Raw genomic sequence first — 22,845 nt, forward strand, 5'->3', positions numbered from 1 at the left:
CGCGCCATAATGACAAAACACAAGCCAAGGCAAAAAAAAGTTTTTGTCCCACCACCTGGACAATTGAAAGAAACAAAGGTTCGGCAATATGTCTTTCATAATGACAGAAGACAAGCCGAGGCAAAAGTTGAAGGTCCAATAAAGAACAAAAGAAACAACAAAGTGTAACTGCCTCAATTTAAGGTCCATTTGGACGTCATGACATCAAGAAAAGGCTCCAAATTGTCTTGCACGTTTAGAAGACCAGCGACAGTGAGAATCAATAAGCCTGACCGTGTGCCAGCGTGCCGCATGACCAGCGGCGATAGCCACCGGGATATATATATATATATGGATATACGTGTGTGTATATATATATATATATATATATATATATATATATTTATATATAGTACCGAGCCCGGCGGCTTCGCTGCTGGCTCCCGGCCCCGGCCGGAACTCCTCCGCGGCATATATATATATATATATATATATATATATATATATATATATATATATATATATATATATATATATATATATGTATATGCATACATATATATATACATATATATGTATACATATACATATATATATACATATATATGTATATGCATACATATATATGTATATATATATGTATGCATATACATATATATGTATATGCATGCATATGTGTGCGTATACATATATATGTATGCATATACATATATATATACATATATATGTATATGCATACATATATATATGTATATATATGTATGCATATACATATATATGTATATGCATACATATATATGTATATGCATATATATATATATACATATATATGTATGCATATACATATACATGTATGCATATACATATATATGTATATGCATACATATATATATACATATATATGTATGCATATACATATATGATGTAATAATTGTGTATGTATTTATGTATGTATGTTCTCAAAAACACCCTCCATATTTTTTCGAGAAAAATTGGCATATTGGGATATTCTCGTATGCAAAAACAAAAACGATAGATATAGATGTCTAGTATACGTAAGAGTTAATTTTGTTTGCATATACATCTATATGTATATGCATACATTTCTTATACAATATAGGTGTGCTTACTATTGTATACTATATATCCATCTGCATACACATATATGTATATATATACGTATGCATATACATATATATGTATTTGCTTTCTTATACATGTATATGCATATATATATATATATATATATATGTATGTATATATATATATGTATATGCATGCATATATATGTATATATATGTATATACATGTATATGTATGCATATACATATGTATACATGCATACATATATATGTATATATATATGTATATATATATATATATGTATATATATATATATATGTATATATATATATATATATACATATATATGTATGTATATACATATATATGTATACATACATATATATATATATATATGTATGCATATACATATATATGTGTATATATACATACATATGTATATATATATGTATGTATATGTATATATATGTATATGCATATATATATATATACATATATGTATGTATATATGTATATATGTATATGCATATATATATATGTATATATATGTATGCATATATATATATATGTATATGCATATATATATATATATATATATATGTATATATATATATATATATGTATATGCATATTGCATCCCTGACGATTTAACAAAACTGGCAAAATCAGTGTTCAGATATTTAAAAACATCAGAATCCAGCAGAAGCAGCAACGTTTCTTGAGGGATAACCAAATCTGGTATCAAACAACAAAAGAATTTGCTTGGTATGAAGAAATTAGAAACAACAGTAAAGGCTAACAATTTTAATCGATGTTGTTAGAAGTTACTTACAGAGCCATCACAAAGGCTAGCAGTGCCAGGAATAACAGTGTTGAGTTTCTCATAGATCTCATGAAACAGCCCATTCACAAGTCAGAGTTCCCTAACAGGGATATGCTGGGCATAAAAGGCTAGAGTAAAACGAATTTGTGGGGCTGTTGCGGGTCTGCACCATATCCTAAGCTCCTCCCTTCGTTCCTATTCTCGAGTGGAAGAGCTCAGCATAGCCTCACACCAATGTCACTGTGAACCTATCAAGAATTTACCTAGCTATACAGCGTTGCAAGGTGTTCTTCAGGAGCACATAATTATAGCCTAGTAAACGAAATAGCGTTTCACTGGATTTTGAGCAATGGCTAGGTCTTCTGGGTTTTGTCTGTTTTAGTGAGCTTTTTTTTAGAGGGGGGGGGGGGGGTTGTGGGCTGTTTAAGCTCTTCTCGACCATGTAATTCATTGAGGGTTACCTCCCCATCACACAAAATATCTGTTGGAACAAACACATTATAAGTCCAATGAAACAGGTTAGGATTACTTGTGCAGGGTGACGATTCTAGCGATAGTTCATCAGCACTTGGTAGAACCAGGTAGTGACCACGATAGGCCAAGGGCCACATAAAGCCTACGTTCAATTGGTAGCCCGTGGGATTTCTCGCTCTCTGGTTGCAGGCTACCTGAAGCACACTGTGGAGAACTGAAAAGAAATTAGTGGTCTCTGGCCTGAATTGCTGGGATTCTTTACATTTCTTGAGACAGTAACAGTTTCAATTATTTAAACAATACGAAACTTGTTTTATGTAAAGTCATAACATTGAAAAGCAACTATAATGTTGTCATATAAACTGACGACCTTAAAAGTTTTAAGGTGTACCTGTCAGAAGCTCTTGAAACTCATATCCCAGGGCTAGCAAACATGAAATTAGGTTGATAAAACTTATTTATTAAGATAGTAAGGATGGGGTATACAGACAGGGAGTAGGGCTCAAGATGAATAAGGAAGCTTCAAAATCTTGTTTAGGTTGGAAAAGTATTAACAATTGACTCAGTCGTCATGCTCTGGTAGAGCCAGCTGACACAGACAGCAGTGACTAGGGCAAGTTTTGCATATAGTTACAGAAGATATACATGCAGTTTATCACATTAATACAGTTTAAGCAAAATCAATAAATTTTCTTAAGTTTCTAAAATTCAGGGCAAGAAAAAAGATTTGAAAGCTAATATTAAGAAGACTAAATTGCTTAGGCATAATTAGGATGAAGAGGTGTGATGAGAAGTCAATAAAAAAAAAAAATGAAATCATCTCCAGATCATATACCTTCCCCTTTTCAAGCATGCTTTTCTAATTTAATAATGTGACATAATTTAATACCAAATCTATTGTATTATACAAACTAGACGAGAACTGGATCATTGGCTATATCTCTCTCGATAAAAAAATTTTTTAGAATAAAAATACAAAATTGGCCTGAGATAAGGCAAAGTAATATTTGGCCTCAGTTAGTATCTCCATCAGCTCAGTTTGGGATTCGGGCAAGGGAACAATTCCATCTCTAAGGAAATTTAAGATTGTGTTAAAATGTTTCCCACTCCTGTCAATAAGAATCCATCCTGTGAAAAAAAATGCTATAATTAATCACTTATGCTTCTTTCTTACATAATTGTCAGTTATAGCCCGCCACGAAGCTCATCTGTAGCTATGGAAGAATCAAACGTCAACACAACTTCTGATTAACAACTATACAGTCATGAAGATCTAGTTTCTCCTGAAAAAGACCTTACAAAGATAATTCCTTAAAAATACATTACCTTTTGTGAAAAGGACCTCCAACGTCTTTAAAGGCAAATAACTCAGAAAACAAATTTAAGGTAGGGACAAATTCTCTTCCAGAACTATGATGGGAAGAACTACGATTTCAAAACAAGAAATAATAACTTTGAATGCCATCACAGCCCTGGTAATAACGAGGTCACTTGAAGTTGTGGAAGCCCCTACATGGGTTGGAGCACAAAACCACTTAAGACAGAGGACAAAAGACCACAATGATCTAACAGTTAGTGGTAAGAAACTGTGGGTAAGGAACGAGTCAGCCCAATAATAACCAAAACTCTATAAAACAAGATCTTAATAACAACAGATGCATCAACAAAATTGACTTTTTATACTGATTCCAAATATATAAAATTCATTAACTTTAATGCTACCTATCAAAAGCTACAAGCCCGAGAAAATTCTGGGCCGTGATTTTCGAAAAAAAGGGGGGAAATTCCCAAAAAGTCAAGAGATCTTAATGAAAATCACACGAACAGATACAGCATATTAGAGAATTGTAGAATTCTAGAGGTTCAAACTCCTATGTACAAAAATGTGGAATTTTGTATTCCTTGCCAGAAGAAAGAGGTGCGTTTATTTGTTATTTTTTGTTTTCCCCATGGATAATCGTATCGACTAAATGGTCCTAGAAGATCGGGAGAGGGTTCATTCAAACGGAAATCAAAAGTTCTAGTGCCTTTTTTAAGTGACCAAAGAGATTGGAGTGCAACAACCCCCTCCAATGCCTTCTTTTCCCAAAGATATCAGACTGGGAATTTTAAGATAGCCTTACAGTTTTCACTGTCATTTTTGCTTGATTTGGGAAAATTGACTGCAACTTTATCCGTCCCCCCAGAATTTTGACGAAATTATGCCACTGTTGAAAGGTCCAATAACTATGACTTTGGAGATGACATGACTCGCTTAGCCCCTGCGGAAATGGCTGTAAATTGTGCATTTGGCCCATTGTTCATGTAAGTGAACTTTTCATGTATAGTACTTGTTATTGGGAAATATATGGATATTTCTGTGGGGGAGAATTTCTACAGGAAGAATTTTCCATAGAGAGGGAAGTTTCCAGAAAGAATATTCGAGGGGAAATTTTACACGTGGGAGAGGCAGGGGTGGCGATTTCCTGACATAATTTGAAAAATGGTCAGAAATTAAATTAAAAGTTTTTCAACTGAAAGTAAGGAGCAACATTAAAACTTAAAACAAACATGATTTTTTTCTCACATGAGGGGGGCTGCCCCTTCCTCAACCTCTTTGCTCTTTAAACAAAAGTTTGACTTTTTTGTAATAATTCGTTAATAAAGACTACACAAAGGCTGTTGAATTTGAATGAGAAATATTTTCAAAGAACTTTAAGACTTTTCCGTAAAGAGCGAGGGTTGAGCAAGGGGCAGCCCTGTTCATATATGGAATAGTTCCTGTTCATTTCAAGTTTTAATGTTGCTCCTTACTTCGAGCTGAAAAACTTCTCTTTTATTTAATTATATCAAGACCTACCATGAAAAAAAAAATAGGATATGATGATAAATTTTCCATCCCTGCAATCCGTGTTTTCGAAAAGCCATCTAATGCAGTTAAACTTGGCGAAGTTAGAATATTTGTGGTTAACTCTAAAAATTGGAAATGAGATTCAAAATAGGGGACTGAAATGAGAAAAAAAAATTTAGTCTTAATAGAGAAAGGTGAAATAAGGCTAAGTAAAATCTAATACCATGTTCTAAATAAATTGAAAAAGCTCCATAGCACCTCTATTCCTCCACCAGTAACAACAGTGCATTTCTCTAAAAAAAAAAAAAAATATATTTGTTTTAGTTTTTGCTTTTGCAGTGTTTCTATTTTATTTTATTGGACATTAAATTTTGTTTTCATGTTTTGGCTGAATGTTAAATTAAATGTTTTCAATTCCAAACATTCAACTATTTTGTCATATGGGCTGAATATAAATAACAATCTCATCAAGCCGAAAACCACTAGGCTCAAGATGCCTGCTGCATAATACAACTTAAAGATTTACAATAAAGGGAACTGATTATTCCAAAAATGTGGAAGTGACTCCCACTCCACTTATATTTGTACCAAGACCGATATTTTTGGCAAGGACTGTAAAGATTGGGGACATTGCTCACTCCAGAAAAATTTTGTCCTTCACACTAAAGAAGAGCAAAGATCCTTTAAATATTGCCAACAGCAAATTTTATTATATATGAAAAGTTGTCAATGTCAAAATGGAAGGTCTTTACTCAGAAGTAACTACATCAAAGTCTGACATAATCCAACAGCAGCTCAAACCATATCCTCCTCAACAGAAAACAAGGGAAATGAGAGAATGGTGGTGCAATAACAAACCAAAGACAAAACAGCATCATCACTAAAGGGAGTTCTTCACAGCAAACTATGAGCAGTGTTAAAATTCTTCAATGGAATATGGCTGTTGGTGAATTGTATGATAGATTAAATGAATTAGTTGATTGAATTTATGGAATAATGCGGATTTTAACTATGCATAAGAGATTAGATTTCACTCCCTCCACCAGATAAGGATACCTGGTTCCAACATTTATAGGAAGGATTGATCAACAGCTAGGACACACGGTAGTGCAGCACTTTTTGCCAGGAGCCAAATTTCTCATTTAATTCTGTCTCCCAATCCTGGTGAAATTTACACTATTGGTGCCTATACAAATATGAAGAATCAGCAGCACATTAAAATCCGATTCTTTGAATAATAAATATAGTAGTACCAACATAGCAGAGGTGATAATAGAAAGGAGTGAAAATGAAAATACAATTCTGTTTTTGATGATTTCAACAACCATGGCTGCTTGCAGGAGGACTACAACTCATCAAATAAAGCTGTCTCTTTCACAGAAATATCAGTTTTCGAACAACAAAGTCTCGTCCTTCTTACCCTTTATGGGCTCCAAACTCATTAAAATGCCAGAAAGGTGAACTTTCCACACTGAATTGCAAATTGGCCCAACTTTGATGAAACCATACTTTGAAATATCATATATTTCATAGCTGAAAAAAGACCATAATGTGATTTTATTTCAAATAGGCAAACAAAAACAAATCAAATGACTCATAAGTTTAATCATACAGTTCATGGTGACAAAGTGTAAGTAAGGAGCAATGCATCTCAATAGCAAACGAAACTCTAAAAATTGCTTTCATAACAATAGATACATCAAAAGAATTGAACTTCGTTGCTGATTTAAAACATATTAAGTTCATTGAGTTTAACATTACCCATCAAAAGTTAAAAGCCTGAGAAAATTTGCCCAAATTTCAGAGGAGTGTTTATTTGTTTCCTTTCTCAAGAGTGATTGTACCAAACCAGTGATCCTAAAAGATTGGAAGAGGGCTCATTTGACAACAAATCGAAGTTCTAGTGTCCTTTTTAAGTGACCATACATAGCCTACTGAAGGGAAGCTAGCCCCCCTCCCATGCCCCTTTTTTCCCAAAATCATTCGATCAAAATTTTGAGATAGCCTTTTTGTTCAGCACAGTTAAAGGTCCAATATATATGTATTTGCAGATAACATGATCCTTCATAGCTACTGGGTAGAGGGCTGCAAATTACGAAATTTATCCATTGCTTATGTAGAGTATTTGTTATTGGGAAGTATACAGGTTTTTTTCTTTGGGGAGGGGGATTTTCTGCTTGGGGAGTTTTCCAGGGTGAAAATTTTCTTGGGGAGGGGGGATTTTCCGGGGACGAGCTTTCCTGGGGAAACTTTACACTGAGGGAATTTTCTAGAATTCCTAAAAAAATTTCTTTTAAAACCATACTTCGAAATATCACATATTTTGTAGCTGAAAAAGACCATAGCGCACTTTTATTTGAAATAGACACACTAAAATAAATCAAAAGACCCAAAAGTTTAATCAAACAGTTCATGGTAATGAACTGTAAGTAAGGAGTGATGCAGCTCAATAGTTAACCAAAACTATAAAAACAGAGCTTTCGTAACAACAGATACATGAAAAGAATTGAACTTTGTTGCTGATTCAAAATATATAAAGTTCATCGAGTTTAACATTACCCATCAAAAGTTACAAGCCTGAGAAAATTTGCCCAATTTTTGATGAGAGTTTATTTGTTTCTTTTTCTGGGGGTGATTGTATCAAACCAGTGATCCTAAAAGATTGGGAAAGTGCTCATTCGATTGGAAGTCAGAAGTTTTAGTGCCCTTTTTAAGAAACCAAAAAGATCGAAGGGAAGTTAGCTCCCCTCCCCCATCCCTTTTTTCCTAAAGTCATAGCCATTTTTTTAGATAGCCATTTTGTTCAGCATAGTTGAAAGGTCAGATAAATATGCCTTTGGGGATAACATGATCCCTCATAGCTCCTGGGTAGAGAGCTGTAAGTTTCAAAATGTATTCATTGTTTATGTATATGTATAGCATTTGTTATTGGGAATTAAACAATCATTTTTTTGGATGGGGGAGGGGGGGGTAATTTTTTGCTTAGGGGGATTTTCAATTGGGAGGAAATTTTACAAAGGGGGAATTCACCAGAATTCCAATACAAAATTCTTTTTGTTTGTCTTACTTTGTCTTTGCTGACTAAATTTAACATGCAGAAATGTTCTGGGGAAAATTTTCAGAAGGGTTGTAACTTTATGGAGGTTTTCCATGGGAAAGAGAACTTTTCTTAGGAGAAATCCTCCAAAGGGAATTCCCTGCAGGAGCAACTTTCCACTTGTGTGGGGTGGGAAGGATTTCAGTGAAACGTTTATCATGGAGGAGGGATTCCCAACATAATTTGAAAAAAAACAATAAGGAATTAAAGACAGAAAAGAAAAGAAGAAAAGACAGAAAAGAAATTATGCGCAAATATGCTAAGGAAAACTTGAGTTAAATCAGCCAAACTAGTCATCTACCAATAAAGTTCTAAATACACCAGAATTAGCCAACTAGTTGACCATTAAGACCCCACTTATATTTAAACTTGAGTTTAAATTAGCCAACTAGTCAGCTTTTAACTAGTTTGGCTTATTTAAACTCAAGTTTATACATAAGTGGGATCTTAATAGCCAACTAGTTAGCTATTTCCTTAGTGTATATAGAACTGAATTGATGGCTATTTCAGACTGAAGTGTATATATATATAAGTGAAATCTAATAGCCAACTGGTTGGATAATCTAGACATTTTATATATACATTGTCAATAATATTTATTTATTTTAAACAAAACGGAGTAAGCCGTAGGCTTGTCTTGTTACAAGTTAACACTAAACAAAATAATAAGCAATAATACACAAAAGACAATATACAAGAACTGAGCCCCTGAGTATTCATTGGTTCACAATTAACTAATAAACTACTTAGACTAAACATAATACAAAACCAAAAAAAAGCAAATACACCAGAATACACAAAAAAAAGATTCATTAAACTTTTTTTTAGGGGCACTGAGTAAAACAAATCCCAGAAATGCCATAAATATTATGGTTCTATATACTGCCCTTCATAAAAAGAGGTTCCAACCAAAGCTTTTCAAAAGCTGTAACATTATTTCTTGAAACTACATGATCAGGTAACATGTTCCACAATCTAATGGACTGATTTACAAAAGAACCCTGTCCAACCTTTCTTAAAACCCTTTTTTGATACAATTTTAATGAAATTTGCTGTGTGGGTGAATAAGGGCTAAACTGACAGAAATCACTAAAAGACAAATTATCAACACCTTTAATAATTTGAAATGCATTAACTAAGTCCAATCCATCCCCATAAGTCCAATAGCAATATAGTTGGTTAGAAAAATTTGTCTAGGCTTATATATATATATATATATATATATATATATATATATATATATATATATATATATATATATATATATATATATATATATATATATATAGCTACTTTTTGAAATCTTAGAAAATGGTTATGTTAGGAAAATAAAACTCTCAGTAATGAATCCAGGGCCAAAAACATGCTCCAGGAAGAAATTGCCAACCTATTTTGTATTTTAACCCTTTCCTGATTTCTATGTCTTAGAAATTTGCCTATTTGACAGTTTTTGACCAATTGGAATTTCGACAAAACAGCATTACCGTATACCTTAATTTTCAGGTTTTATTTTTCTCTGATTTTAGTTCTGAAAATGAAATTCCTGTTATTTGAGTAAAATTTTAAGCCATATTGATAGGTTTTTCTTCTTTTAAATTAAGGAAATGTATTTGCAGATCTTTGAGACCTCGTAAATTCGGATTAAGCAAAGTTGTTAAGCTGAAAATACTTTTTTGTACTTCATTTAAGCAGAAGATCTATTTTGCAAGGTTTCACGTTTATAACTGGTAAAATTCTAGTTCATCTACTTTTGCTATCTTGGAAAGGGGTTAGGTTACGAAAATAAAATTTTCAGTGATTAATCCAGGGCCAAAACCATACACCGTGAAGGTATTGGGTATAGATGTATGAGCAGTCCACCACATAAGGATGTTAAGAAAACAATTCTTACTTCTTAATATGTACAATAATCCTAGTTCATGCCTTCACTTCACTCCATGCCTTGTTTTCCAAGTAATTTAAGAATTTCTTAGAACCTATATATTAACAGCATATATATATACCCCATCAACTTAATGTGTAAATATATACCCAGAATAAAATTCTGAATCTAAATATAACCTTCATTTGCATCAAAAATGAACTTTACCCCCACCCCCATGATGTACAGATATATACCCTGATTTGGATAGATTTAGGGTTGGGTGTAAAGTTCATTTGTGATGCATAATGGTATATACTCTGTTAATATATAGGTTCTAAGAAATTCACTAAATTCAACTAGTATTATTGTGCATATTACAAAGTAAGAATTGTTTTCTTAACATGTCTCCTAATGTGGTGGACTGCTCATACATCTATATTAGGTATTACCAAGCCTTTATATTAACTCTTTTCTGATTTCCAAGTCTTAGAAATTTGCCTACTTGGCATGTCTATACCTATCAGAATTTTGAAAAAACAATATAATGGGTATAAATTTGGGACCACTCCAGGTCATAAGGAGACAAATTAAGAAAACAATGTTTACTTCTGAATATGGAAAACAATCCTAGGTCCCATATTTTTCAGGGAGAGAAGCTTTATACTCACTTCTTTCCTTGTTTTTCCAGTTTTTCTAAGAAATTCATGAATATCTTAGAACCTATATATTAACAGAGTATATACTCTCACCCCCTAATGTGGAAATAAATACCCAGAATTACATTCTGAATCTAAATATAATCTTCATTTGCATCACAAATGTTCAATTGTGATACAAATGAAGGTTATATTTAGATTCAGAATGCAATTCTGGGTATGTATTTGTATATTAGAGGGGTGGAAATATATACTCTGTTAATATATTGGTTCAAGGAAATTTGTGAATTTCTTAGAAAAACTGGAAAAACAAGAAGTGAGGATAAAGGTTCTCCCCCTGGAAAATATGTTATCTAGGATTATTTTTCTATATTATGAAGTAAAAACTGTTTTTGGTACTGGTGCATTATATATAACACACAAAAGAAGTAAAGTTTAGTTAATGCTAATGAAATAAAATATAATAGGATGAAAATATAATAGTTTAGAAACAAATTTAGGCTATATATTTGCACTTTGGGGGGGGGGGAGGGGGTAAAATATAGCATACATTAAATATGTAACCTAACCTATGTACCTTTCCCAGTAAAATCTACTTTAGCTACTTTTGGCTATCTTGGAAAGGGGTTTGGTTACGATAAATAAACTTTCAGAGATTCCTCTTCTCAGAGTCCTTTCCAACTTGACGAATCATCCAGGACAAGAGGGCATAGTAAGAAGCTTCTCAGGAAGAGAGCTCACAGCAGACTCCGCAACCACAACTTGTCCAATAGTGTTGGGCCCCTGGAACAGTCTTCCCAATGCAGCTGTCGCCGCTCCCTCTGTCAATGCATTCAAGATCGCCATTGATAAGTATTGGTCCACCAAACCATGGAAAACAGAGTGGGACACCGCCGAATCAGTGGCTCCCTATCGTCACTGACCAGCGACTCTACAGGATCTTTCCTTATTTCGCTGGACAATGCGATTTAAGGTAATTTTAGGAGATAGGTCTACAGGCTAAAGTATGTCCTGGGAAGGTATTTTGAAGTATCTACCTCCGCTCCTTCTCCCTCTAGAGGGCCCTGACCTTTGATGACCTTTTAAAACCTGTGTGTTATAAAAGCAAAACCTTGAAAAATAGATTTTCTGCTTAAATGAAGTACAACAAAATTGTTTTTAGCTTCACAACTTTGCTCAATCCCAATTTATAAGGTTTTAAAGACATGGGCGCCCATTCGAGGGGGCATGGGGGCGCCAGCCCCCCTAGCTGAATGACTATGTCATATACTTGTATTGATTTAAAAAACTTTTTCCACTGAATAAGTATTTGGAGAAAATTAAATACTTCTGTTAAGTCAAAAATGGGCAGAAAAAAAGTCAAGTAGTCTTCCAAGCGCAAAACTACCACAAATCACTATCAACAACTAAATGAAACTCAAAACAACCAGAAATTATAATAAATAGCCGAGTCAAACTCAAAACGAGCAAAAATTAACATTACTAGGTCTGACAAACCCCATGCCTTCTCAAGACCAGAACATAACTTAGGCTTTACTGAAAAAAAAATGACTGTGGATTGTCATTTTAATTTACCTATACTGATATTTATTCCTTAAAATAAAAAATGGGTAAAAAAGTGAGTAAAAACGGTTTTTTTATTTATTTAAGTAATAAAAGTGAAAACATTTAAAACATATTTTGTTTTCAGTAAAGCGCAAATTATGTTCTGGTCTTGAGAAGGCATGGGGGTTATCAGCCCTGCTCATGTTAGTCTTTGTTTGTTTCGAGTTTTACTCTCGTATTTATTCTAATTTCTGTTCATTTTGAGTTTCATTTATTTATTGATAGTGATTTGTGGTAGTTTTACACTTGGATGGTTACTTGACTTCATTTTTGCCCATTTTTGGCTTAATGGAGCTCTTTACTTTTCTTTGAAAAACTTGTTTTGTGGAAAAAGTTTTTTTAGATGAATTTCTGTTCGTTTTTTTTACAGTCATTTTCATGAAAAAAAAAAAAATTTTATATCTTTTCAGTTTCTTTTTCTATAGGAATCTTTGGCATAATTGGGGGGTGGGGTTGACATGCCCAATATCCCTAAAGACATAGTAGTTGGACCATTCTACTATGCTGAACAAAATAGTCGTCTCAAAATTTTGACTAGATGTGTTTAGGATAAATTGGCTTGAGAGACGGGCTGATTGCCCTCCAATCTCTTTTACTCTTAGAAAGAATACTAAAACTTTTAATTTTTGATCAAATTAGCTTCGTTAAATGTTTCAATGAGGTTTCTACGTATTACAGAGTAGTGCGTCCTACGATATTGCTTATATACCTTTTTGAAAGCATGTTTACAGTTTTTTTTTTGTTTAATTGGAACGCCCCCTAAACATTTCCTAGAAGATTCACCTTATTACTCTTGGAGTCATTAGTTACAGTAACTATAGTTGTAGTACTAAAAGTATACACATCTTGCCTTCTGGTTAGTTCAAAATCCCCTACAACTTACCCTTAAAAACCTAACTTAATAATATAACTTGTTCTTGAGATATTGCTTGGACAACGTTTTGAAAATCCACATTTTCATAGTTTGTTTTGATTTAGTTCAACATCTGCCTAAATATGTCTTATGTTTGTTTACTGAAGACGTTGTTATATTCTCTTTGGACTATTGGCTACAAAATGACTTTCTCACAATTTCGATCAAATGTGTTTGGGGAAAAGAGGATATCAGGGGTGGGGGGCTATTTTCTCTCCATCAAGATTGACTCTTAAAATAGAACTAGAACTATGCATTTCCAATCAAATGAGCCTCCTCTAAAGTTCACAAGACCACCTCTTAATAAAATCTTACATCCCCCCGAGGCATAACTTAAAACCCTTACCCCCATACTCTGGGGGGTTGTATCAAACCCATAGGCCATGTTATGAGATCTTTGGTTTATTTTTTAACAAATTGCTATGTTAAAGTTTCTATTGCATGCATTTGAGGAAAATATGACGTGGGGTTGAGGTATAGCTACCCTCTGATAAATTTGACTCTTAAAATGGCTCTTCAACTTCCAATCCAATGAACCCCCCCCCCCAAAGTTTATACAACCACCATTTCCATAAAAACCTTAAATGCCCATGGGGCATACCTTAAAACCCTTTCCCTGAGGACTGTGATGAGGTTCTCGTCCTCAAAGACATAATTTCTGGGCTTTTAAACTATGTCAAACAAAATATCTTTCACAAAATTTAGATTGGATGTGTTTGGAGAAATGATGGCCATGGGGGGGGGATGCAATCACTTTTGACTATTAAAGAGAGCACTAGCCCTCTCAATTACCAACTGACTGAGCCCTTTTTGAAGTTTCTAAAACAACAGCATCTTAAAATTTCTATCAGATACGTTTCAGGAAAATGCAACGTGTGTGCGTGTATGGGGGGGGGGGGTGTTTGCCTTCTGATCACTTCTTAAAAAAAGCACAATAACTTCTGATTACCAATCCAATGAGCCATCTTTGAAGTTTATACGACCACCATTTCTATAAAAAACATATATACCCCCAGAGCGTAACTTACAACCCTTGATCTGAGGGCTATATGGGGGGGGGGGTTATCCTCAAAGACATAATTTCTGGACCTTTCAACTACACTGAACTAAATGCTTATCTCAAAAATTATGATTGAATATGTTTGGGGAAATCATTGGTGTATTGGGGGGGGGGGCTGGTTGACCTCCAAGCACTTTTGACTGTTAAAAAGGCCAGTATAACTTCTGATTACCAATCAAATGAGCCCCCTCTGAGGTTTATACGACCACTCTTTCTATAAAAAAAAAACTTATATCCCCCCATGGCATAACTTACAACCCCTGCTCTGAGGGTTGTGTGTGTGGGGAGGTTGTCATTCTCAAAGTCATAATTTCTGGACCTTTAACTACGCTGAACAAAATGGATAACTAAAAATTTTGATTGGGTGTGTTTGGGAAGTGATTGATGTGGGGGAGCTTGTTACCCTCCTCGGGCTCTTTTTGAAGTTCCTATGACATTTCTTTCTATAAGAAGGGCCCTGGTCTAAAAAATAAAACAATATAATGGACCCACATTGCTTTTTACTTAGGCAGCACTAATGCGCCGCCTATGATATTTTGTCTTGAGATTTCAATTATACAGTACTGGAAGTGCTAGATCAGGTAAGCCCCCCCTAAAATTCAGCCTATGGGCACCCACGCTTAAAGATATGCAAATACATTTCCTTAATTTTGGAAAAAAAAAAATACATTGATAGCCTATGGCTCAATATTCTACTCAAATAACAGAAATTGCATTTTTCATAACTAAAGCCAGAGAAGGAACTGGTAACTGAAAATTAGGGTAAAATGTTATTTCATCATAATTTCAATAGGACCTGTCATGTAAACAAATTTCAGGACCCCCTAGAGGGAGAAGGAGTGGAGGTAGGTACTTCAAAATACCTTCCCAGGACATACCTTATTCTGTAGAGCCACCCCTGAAAGTTTCATTTTCCTAACCTAACCCCCTTCCAAGATAGCCAAAAGTAGCTAAAATAGAATTTTATGCCCCCCCCCCCTAAACCCCCAAAAACAGCAGTTTAAATATGCAATAAGAAATCACACTTTACAATCCATTATCTCTTGCAAATACCCATTTGATGGGTTTCTATATGTATTTCCTTGTACAGTCTATAGTGCTGTGTTATATATAAAGCACCTGTAATCTGTTTTCTTAACCTGTCTCCTTATGACCTCAAGTGGTCCCAAATTTATACTATATAATGCATTAATTTTCAGTTTTCAAACTTATTCTCAGGTTTTAATCTTGAAAATGCAATTCCTGTTATTTGAGTAGAATTTTAAGCCATAACAATGGGTTTTTCTCTCAGAACATGTATTTACACATCTTTGAAACCCTATACCTAAATTGGGATTGAGCAAATTTGTAAAGCTAAAAACAGTTTCTCTGTGCTTTGTTAAATCAAAAGATGTAGGTAAAATTCTACTTTGGCTACTTTTAACTATCTTGGAAAGGAGTTAGGTTAGGAAAATTAAACTTTAAGGGATGGGTCTACAGGCTAAAGAATGTCCTGGGAAGGTATTTTGAAATACCTACCTCCACTGCTTCTCCCTCTAGAGGGTCTTGAAAATTGCCTACATGACAAATCCTATTTAAATTTTGACAAAACAGCATTTTACCTTAATTTTCAGTTATTAGTTTCTTTTTCTCTGGCTTTAGTTCTGAAAATGCAATTCCTGTTATCTGTGTAGAATTTTAAGCCATATAAATGCTTTTTTTTTTAATTCAGTAAATATTTTGACGTGTCTTTAAACTCTATATATTGTGATTGAGAAATGTTTTGAAGCTGAAAACAATTGAACTGTACTTCATTTGAGCAAAAGATCTATTTTGAAAGGTTTAACTTTTATAACACGCAGATTTTTAAAGGTTATCAAAGGTCAGGACCCTTTAGAGGGAGAAGGAACGGAGGCAGGTACTTCCAAATACCTTCCCGGGACATACTTTAGCCTGTAGAGTCATCCCTGAAAGTTTTGTTTTCCTAACCAAACCTATTTCCAAGATAGCCAAAAGTAGCTAAAGTAGAATTTTACCAAAGATGTATTTTGCAAGGTTTTGCTTTATAAATAAAAAACAGGTAATCAAAGTTCAATGCCCTCTAGAGAGAGGAGTGGAGGTAGGTAGATACTACTTCAAAAGGTAAAATTCTACTTTAGCTATCTTGGAAAGGGGTTATGTTAGGAAAATGAAACTTTCAGGGATGGGTCTAAAGGCTAAAGTATGTGCCAGGAAGGTATTTTGAAGTAACTACCTCCACTACGTCTCCCTCCAGAGGGCCCTGACCTTTAATGACCTTAAAAATCTGTGTTATGGATTAAAATGGCCTTTACTTTTCTTTGAAAAACTTATTTTTTGGAAAGTTTTCTTTAATTAATTTTTGGTTGCTTTTGATTGCAAAAAATTTCAAGTTTTTAAAAATTCCTTATTTCAAAATCAAACTTAAAAAAAAAAAAAAAAATCAAAAATTCATCAAAGTATTAAAACTGGTATCAAAGTAACAATATCAAAGTGAAAAAATAGGTTTGTGTCAACCTTAGAGTTTTTATTATCTGATGTTGAACTATTTATAACAAAATTGCTATCTCCAAATTTTTATCAGATGGGTTTGGGGAAAAAGGGCGTGGGGGGACTAATAAAGCTTCAGTCTCTTTTGACTCTTTAAAAGTGAACTAGAACTTTTTATTTTCAATCAAATAAGCCCTCTCTGAAATTTATATGAGCATCCCTTCTATAAGAACCATATATACCCCCAGAGTATAACTTACAACACCTGTCCCTGGGCCCTGGGGGGGTTGTGTCGACCCCGGAGTTTCAATATCTGATGGTTGAACTATTTTTAACAAAATTGTCACCTCAAATTTTTATCGGATGGGTTTATCCATCCGATACACCCAAAGGCGTGGAGGACAAGAGGAGCTAGCTGCCCTACGATATGTTTTTACCCTGATAAAATAAAGTACAAGTTTTAATTTTCATCCATATTAGGCCTTTCTGAAATTTATACGAGTATCGTCTTCATGAGAACCACAAACGGCCCCAGGAAATAGCTTACAATGCCTGCCCCCTGGGCCCTGGGGGGAGGTGTCAACTCCAGAGTTTTGTTATCTGGCCTTTGAACTATTTTGAAAAATGGCTCTATCAAAGTCCTTATTGGATGGGTTTGAGGAAAATAGGGCATGGAGAGGGGGGCAAGTTGCCCTCCAATCTCTTTTGACTCTTAAAAAGTGAACAAGAACTTTCAATTTCCAATCATATGAAACCACCAAAGTTTATACAAGCATACCTTCCATAAGAACCATATATGCCCCTAGAGCAATACTTACAACACCTGCCCTGGGCCCTAGGGGGGTGTTGACACAGGAGTTTTTCTTATCTGACCTTTGAACTATTTTTAATGAAATGGTCATATATAAAGGAGTTTTTGTTATATGATCTTTGAACTATTTTTAGCAAAATGGCTAGCTCAAATTTTTTATCAGATGTATTTGGGAAAAAAGGGGTTGGGGGGCCAGTTAACCTCCAATCACTTTTGACTCTTAAAAAGGATACTAGAAATCTCGATTTCCAGTCAAATAAGCCCCCTTTGAAGTTTATACAATGACCACTTCTATATGAAGTGCGTGTGGGGAAAAAATAAATGGAGTGTGGGGGGAGGGTAGTTGCCCTCCAATCACTTTTGATTCTTAAAGAGTGAATTACAACTTTAAAAAGTAAATGTCCAATCAAATGAGCCCTCTAGGAAGTTTATACAAGCATCCCTTCCATAAGAACCATATTTGCCCCCAAGGCATAACTTACAATGCCTAACCCTGGGTCCAGGGGGGCTGTGTTAACACTGAAGTTTTTTGTTATCAGAACCTTGAACAATATAAAACAAAATGTCTATCTCAAAATTTTTATCTGATGGATTTAGGGCGTGGAGGAGGGGGGAGGGGGCTGTTACCCTCTGATCTCTTTTGACTCTTAAAAAGTGAACAAGAACTTTGCCCTGGCAGGTTCCATTGACACAAGAATTTTTCTCATCTGACCTTTGAACTATTCTTAATGAAATGGCTATTATAAAAATTTTATTCGATGGGCTTGGGGGAAAAAGGGTGTTTTTTTTGGGGGGGGGGGGCTAGTTGCCCTTGGACATCTCTTGACTCTTAAAAATTGATCTAGATCTTTCAATTTCCAATCAAATGAGCCCCCTCTGAAGTTTATATGAACATCCCTTTCATAAGAACCATATACACCCCCAGGACAACACTTTGAACAATTTCCAAAAAACTGGCTATCTCAAAATTTGTAGCATATGGGTTTAGGGAAAAAAGAGCAGGGGGGGGGGTAGTTGCCCTTAACTCTCTTGACTCTTAAAAAGGGAGCTCGAACTTTCAATTTCGAATCAAATGAGCCCTCTCTGAAGTTTATACAAGCATCACTTTCATAAGAACCATACATGTCCTTAGGGCATAACTTAGAATGCCTTCCCCTGAGTCCTGGGGGGTTGTATTGACACCAAATTTTTCTTATCCGACCTTTGAACTATTTTTGACAAAATGTCTATCTCAAAATTTTCACCAGATGGGTTTGGAAAAAGAAGGCGTGGGGGGGGGGGGCTAGTTGCCCTTGGATCTCTTTTAATTATTGAAAAGTGAGCTTAAACTTTCAATTTCCAGTCAAATGAGCCCTCTCTGAAGTTTACACAAGCATCCCTTTCATACAAACCATATATGCCCCAGGACACAACTTACAATGGCTGCCCCTGGGCCCTGGGTGGTTGTGATGACACCTGAGTTTTTGTTATCTGACTTTTGAGCAATTTTAACTTAATGGCTATCTCAAAATTTTTATTGGATGCATTTGGGGATAAAAGGGGCATGGGGGGAGGGGGCTAGTTGCCCTCCAATCAATTTTGACTTTAAAAAACTGAACTAGAACTTTCAATTTCTAATCAAATGAGCCCTCTGAAGTTTTTACAAGCATCTCTTCAATAAGAACCATATATTCCCCCAGGGCATAGCTTACAATGCCTGCCCTTGGGCCCTGGGGGATGTGCTGACCCTGGATTTTTTTTTATATGGTCTTTGAACTATTTTTTAAAAAAAAGCTATCTCAAAGTTCTTATTGGACGGGTTTGGGGGATAAAGGGTATGGAGGGGAAGGGCTAGGTGCCCTCCAATCTCTTTTGACTCTCAAAAAACAAACTAGAACTTTCAATTTCCAATCAAATGAGCCCTCTCTGGAGTTAATACGAGCATCCCTTCCATAAGACCCATATATGCCCCTAGGGCATAACTTACAACACCTAACCCTGGGCCCTGGGGGGTTGTGTTGACACTGGAATTTTTGTTATCTGATCTTTGAACTATTTTCAACAGAATGGCTATCTTAAAATTTTTATTGAATGCATGTGGGAAAAAGGTTTAGGGGGGGGGAGCTGGTTACCCTCCAATATCTTTTGACACTTAAAAAGTGAATTAGAACTTTCAATGTCCAATCAAATGAGCCCTCTCTGAAGTTTATACAAGCATTCTTTCTATGAGAACCATATATGCTCCCAGGACATAACTTATAACCCTTGCCCCTCAAGACTGTTGGGAGAGTGTCCTACTCAAACATATAATTTCCAGAACTTTCAACTGCTCAGAACAAAATGGCTATATCAAAATTTTGATTGAATGTGTTTGGGGAAATGGTGGGCATGGAAGGGGTGTCAGTTGCCTTAGAATCACTTTCAACTATAAAAAGCGAACTAGCCATTTAAATTTCGAATCAAATGAGCCCTTTCTGAAGTTTCTATGACAATGCTATCTATACAAAACCTTATATGCCCCCGGGGCAAAACTTACAACCCTTGCCCTGAGGGCTGTGGGGGGGGGGTTGTCATCCTCAAAGACCTAATTTACAGAACTTAAAACTACATTGAACAAAATGGCTTTCTCAAAATTTTGATTGGATGTATTTGGGGAAAAGGTGGGCATGAGAGGGGGGTTAGTTGCCCTCCAATCACTTTTGACTATTAAAAAGGGCAATAGCCCTTAGAATTTCCAATCAAATGAGCCTTTCTTGAAGTTACTATAACGACGCCTTCTATAAAAACCTTATATTCCCCCAGGGCATAATTTACAACGCTTGCCCTGAGGGCTGTGGGGAATTGTCCTCCTCAAAAAAACAATTTCTATCTGGAAATCAACTATGCTGAACAAAATGGCTATCTCAAAATTTTGATTGGATATGTTTGGGTAAATGGTGGGCATGGAAGGGATGTTAGTCTTCCAATCACTTTTGACTATTAAAAAGGCCACTCCAATTTCCAATTGAATGAGCCCTTTTTGAAGTATCTATGACAACTTCTTCGATATGAAGTGCCCTGGTCTAAAGGAAAAAAATAATAAATAATACATTGTGCCAACATTGTTCTTATACGCCCTCAGGACATAACTTAAAACCCTTGACCTGAGGGTTGTGGGGGAGGGTTCTCCTCAAAAACATATTTTCTATCTGCAAATCAACTATGCTGAACAAAATGGCTATCTTAAAATTTGGTAAAAATTTAGAATTGTGACTTCTGATAAGGAGACATGTTAAGAAAACAATTCTTACTTTAAAATACATATAATGATCCTAGTTAACATATTATCCAAGGAGAGAACCTTTATTGTCAAGTCTTTCCTCTTGTTTCCTTCTTTTTCCAACTTAAAAGAAAAAAATTACAATTTTTGCCATGCTCAGAGTGCAATGCATAAATCTTTTGAAACTGCTGCTATAAATTGGTTTTATAGATAGCAATCATCCCAGCCATCTAAGCATTCTGGCTGTCTATCTGAGTGTTCATCCTGACCAAGTCCATTGGTTTTAAATTGAAGTTAGGATGTATTAATAATTGGTATTTTTGACACTGATCATTAAAAAAAATGGAATTAACAATGACCAGGCTGAATGCCATCTATTGAACAATTTATAGCAGCAATTTCAAAAGATTTATGCATTGCATTTTAGCATGGAAGAAATTGTTTTTTTTTTCCTTTTAAGTTGGAAAAAGAATGAAAGACTTGATGATAAAGGTTCTCCCTTGGATAATATGTTAACTAGGATCATTATACATATTTTAAAGTAAGAATTGTTTTCTTAACATGTCTCCTTATCAGAAGTCACAATTCTAAATTTATACCCAAAATTTTGATTGGATGTGTTTGGGGGAATGATGGACATGAGAGGGGGGGGGGTAGTGAAGATATTTATATAGGCCTATATTTACAAGTAGTAGGTTAAATATGTCAGTAAGTTATATATTTCTGTATATAACTTATATAATCAGTGAGTTATATATATTTATAAGTAGTAAGTTAAATGTCAGTAAGTTATATATTTATGTATATAACTTATATAGTCATTGAGTTATATGTATTTATAGGTAGTAGGTTAAATATGTTAGTAAGGTATATATTTATGTGTATAACTTATATATTCAGTGAGATATATATATTTAGAAGTAGCAGGTTAAATGTTTCATTGAGTTCTATATTTCTGTATATAGCTTATATAGTCAGTGAGTTGTATATATTTATAAGTAGTAGGTTAAATATTTCAGTAAGTTATATATTTCTGTATATAACTTATATATTCATTGAGTTATATATATTTATAAGCAGTAGGTTAAATATGTCAGGAAGTTATATATTTCTGTATATAACTTATATATTCAGTAAGTTATATATATTTACAAGTAGTAGGTTAAATATGTCAGTAAGTTATATATTTCTGTATATAACTTATATATTCAGTGAGTTATATATATTAATAAGTAGTAGGTTAAATATTTCAGTAAGTTATATATTTCTGTATATAACTTATATATTCAGTGAGTTATATATATTTATAAGTGGTAGGTTAAATATTTCAGTAAGTTATATATTTCTGTATATAACTTATATATTCAGTGAGTTAAATATATTCATAAGCACTAGGTGACCCCTTCAATAAGTGTCTCTGAGAAAAAAATAATAATAATAATAAAACATTGGAGCCATATGGCTTTTACTATAGGCAATGCTATAGCATTGCCTATAACAGCCAAAAGTAGCTAAAATAGAATTTTACCCTTCAAAATACCTTCCCAAGACATACTTTGGTAAATTTATACCATATCATATTATGGACTTATGAATAAAGTGAATATATCACTCAATGTCTTTTTTTATGCTATTTCCAAATACAATAATAATTTTTGTTGGAAATGAATTTGACCCCCATCCCTATATATACCAATTCAGGGTACATATTTGCACATTAGGGGGGGGGGGCAAATTTTATTTCTGATGTAAAAAGGAGGTAAGTTTAAACCTTACCCCACCCCCTAATGTGCAAATATATACCCTGAATTGGTATAGGCTATAGGGGTGGGGGTACAATACATTTTTGACAAAAATGATTATTATATTTGGAAAGAGCATAAAAAAGGCATTGAATGGTGTAGCTATTCACTTTATTCATAAGT

The 22,845-nt window shown here is 34.3% G+C and overlaps 1 protein-coding gene across 1 annotated transcript in view; it reads right to left on the minus strand.

Annotated features, from left to right (window-relative positions):
* The window catches only part of LOC148946116 (BTB/POZ domain-containing adapter for CUL3-mediated RhoA degradation protein 3), a 58,715-nt gene that overhangs the window by 34,840 nt on the left and 1,030 nt on the right, over positions 1-22,845 (minus strand). The window contains exons 2-3 of the mRNA XM_089097785.1: positions 3,357-3,487; positions 2,554-2,563 (exon numbers count right to left, since the gene is read on the minus strand). Coding sequence (XP_088953911.1) covers positions 2,554-2,563; positions 3,357-3,487 — 141 coding nt within the window. The remainder of the gene's footprint in view (positions 1-2,553; positions 2,564-3,356; positions 3,488-22,845) is intronic.

Source organism: Artemia sp. Qi Xiang Cuo, chromosome 12 (genome assembly GCF_049724085.1).
Source record: "Artemia sp. Qi Xiang Cuo chromosome 12, ASM4972408v1, whole genome shotgun sequence".
NCBI classification, from domain to species: domain Eukaryota; kingdom Metazoa; phylum Arthropoda; class Branchiopoda; order Anostraca; family Artemiidae; genus Artemia; species Artemia sp. Qi Xiang Cuo.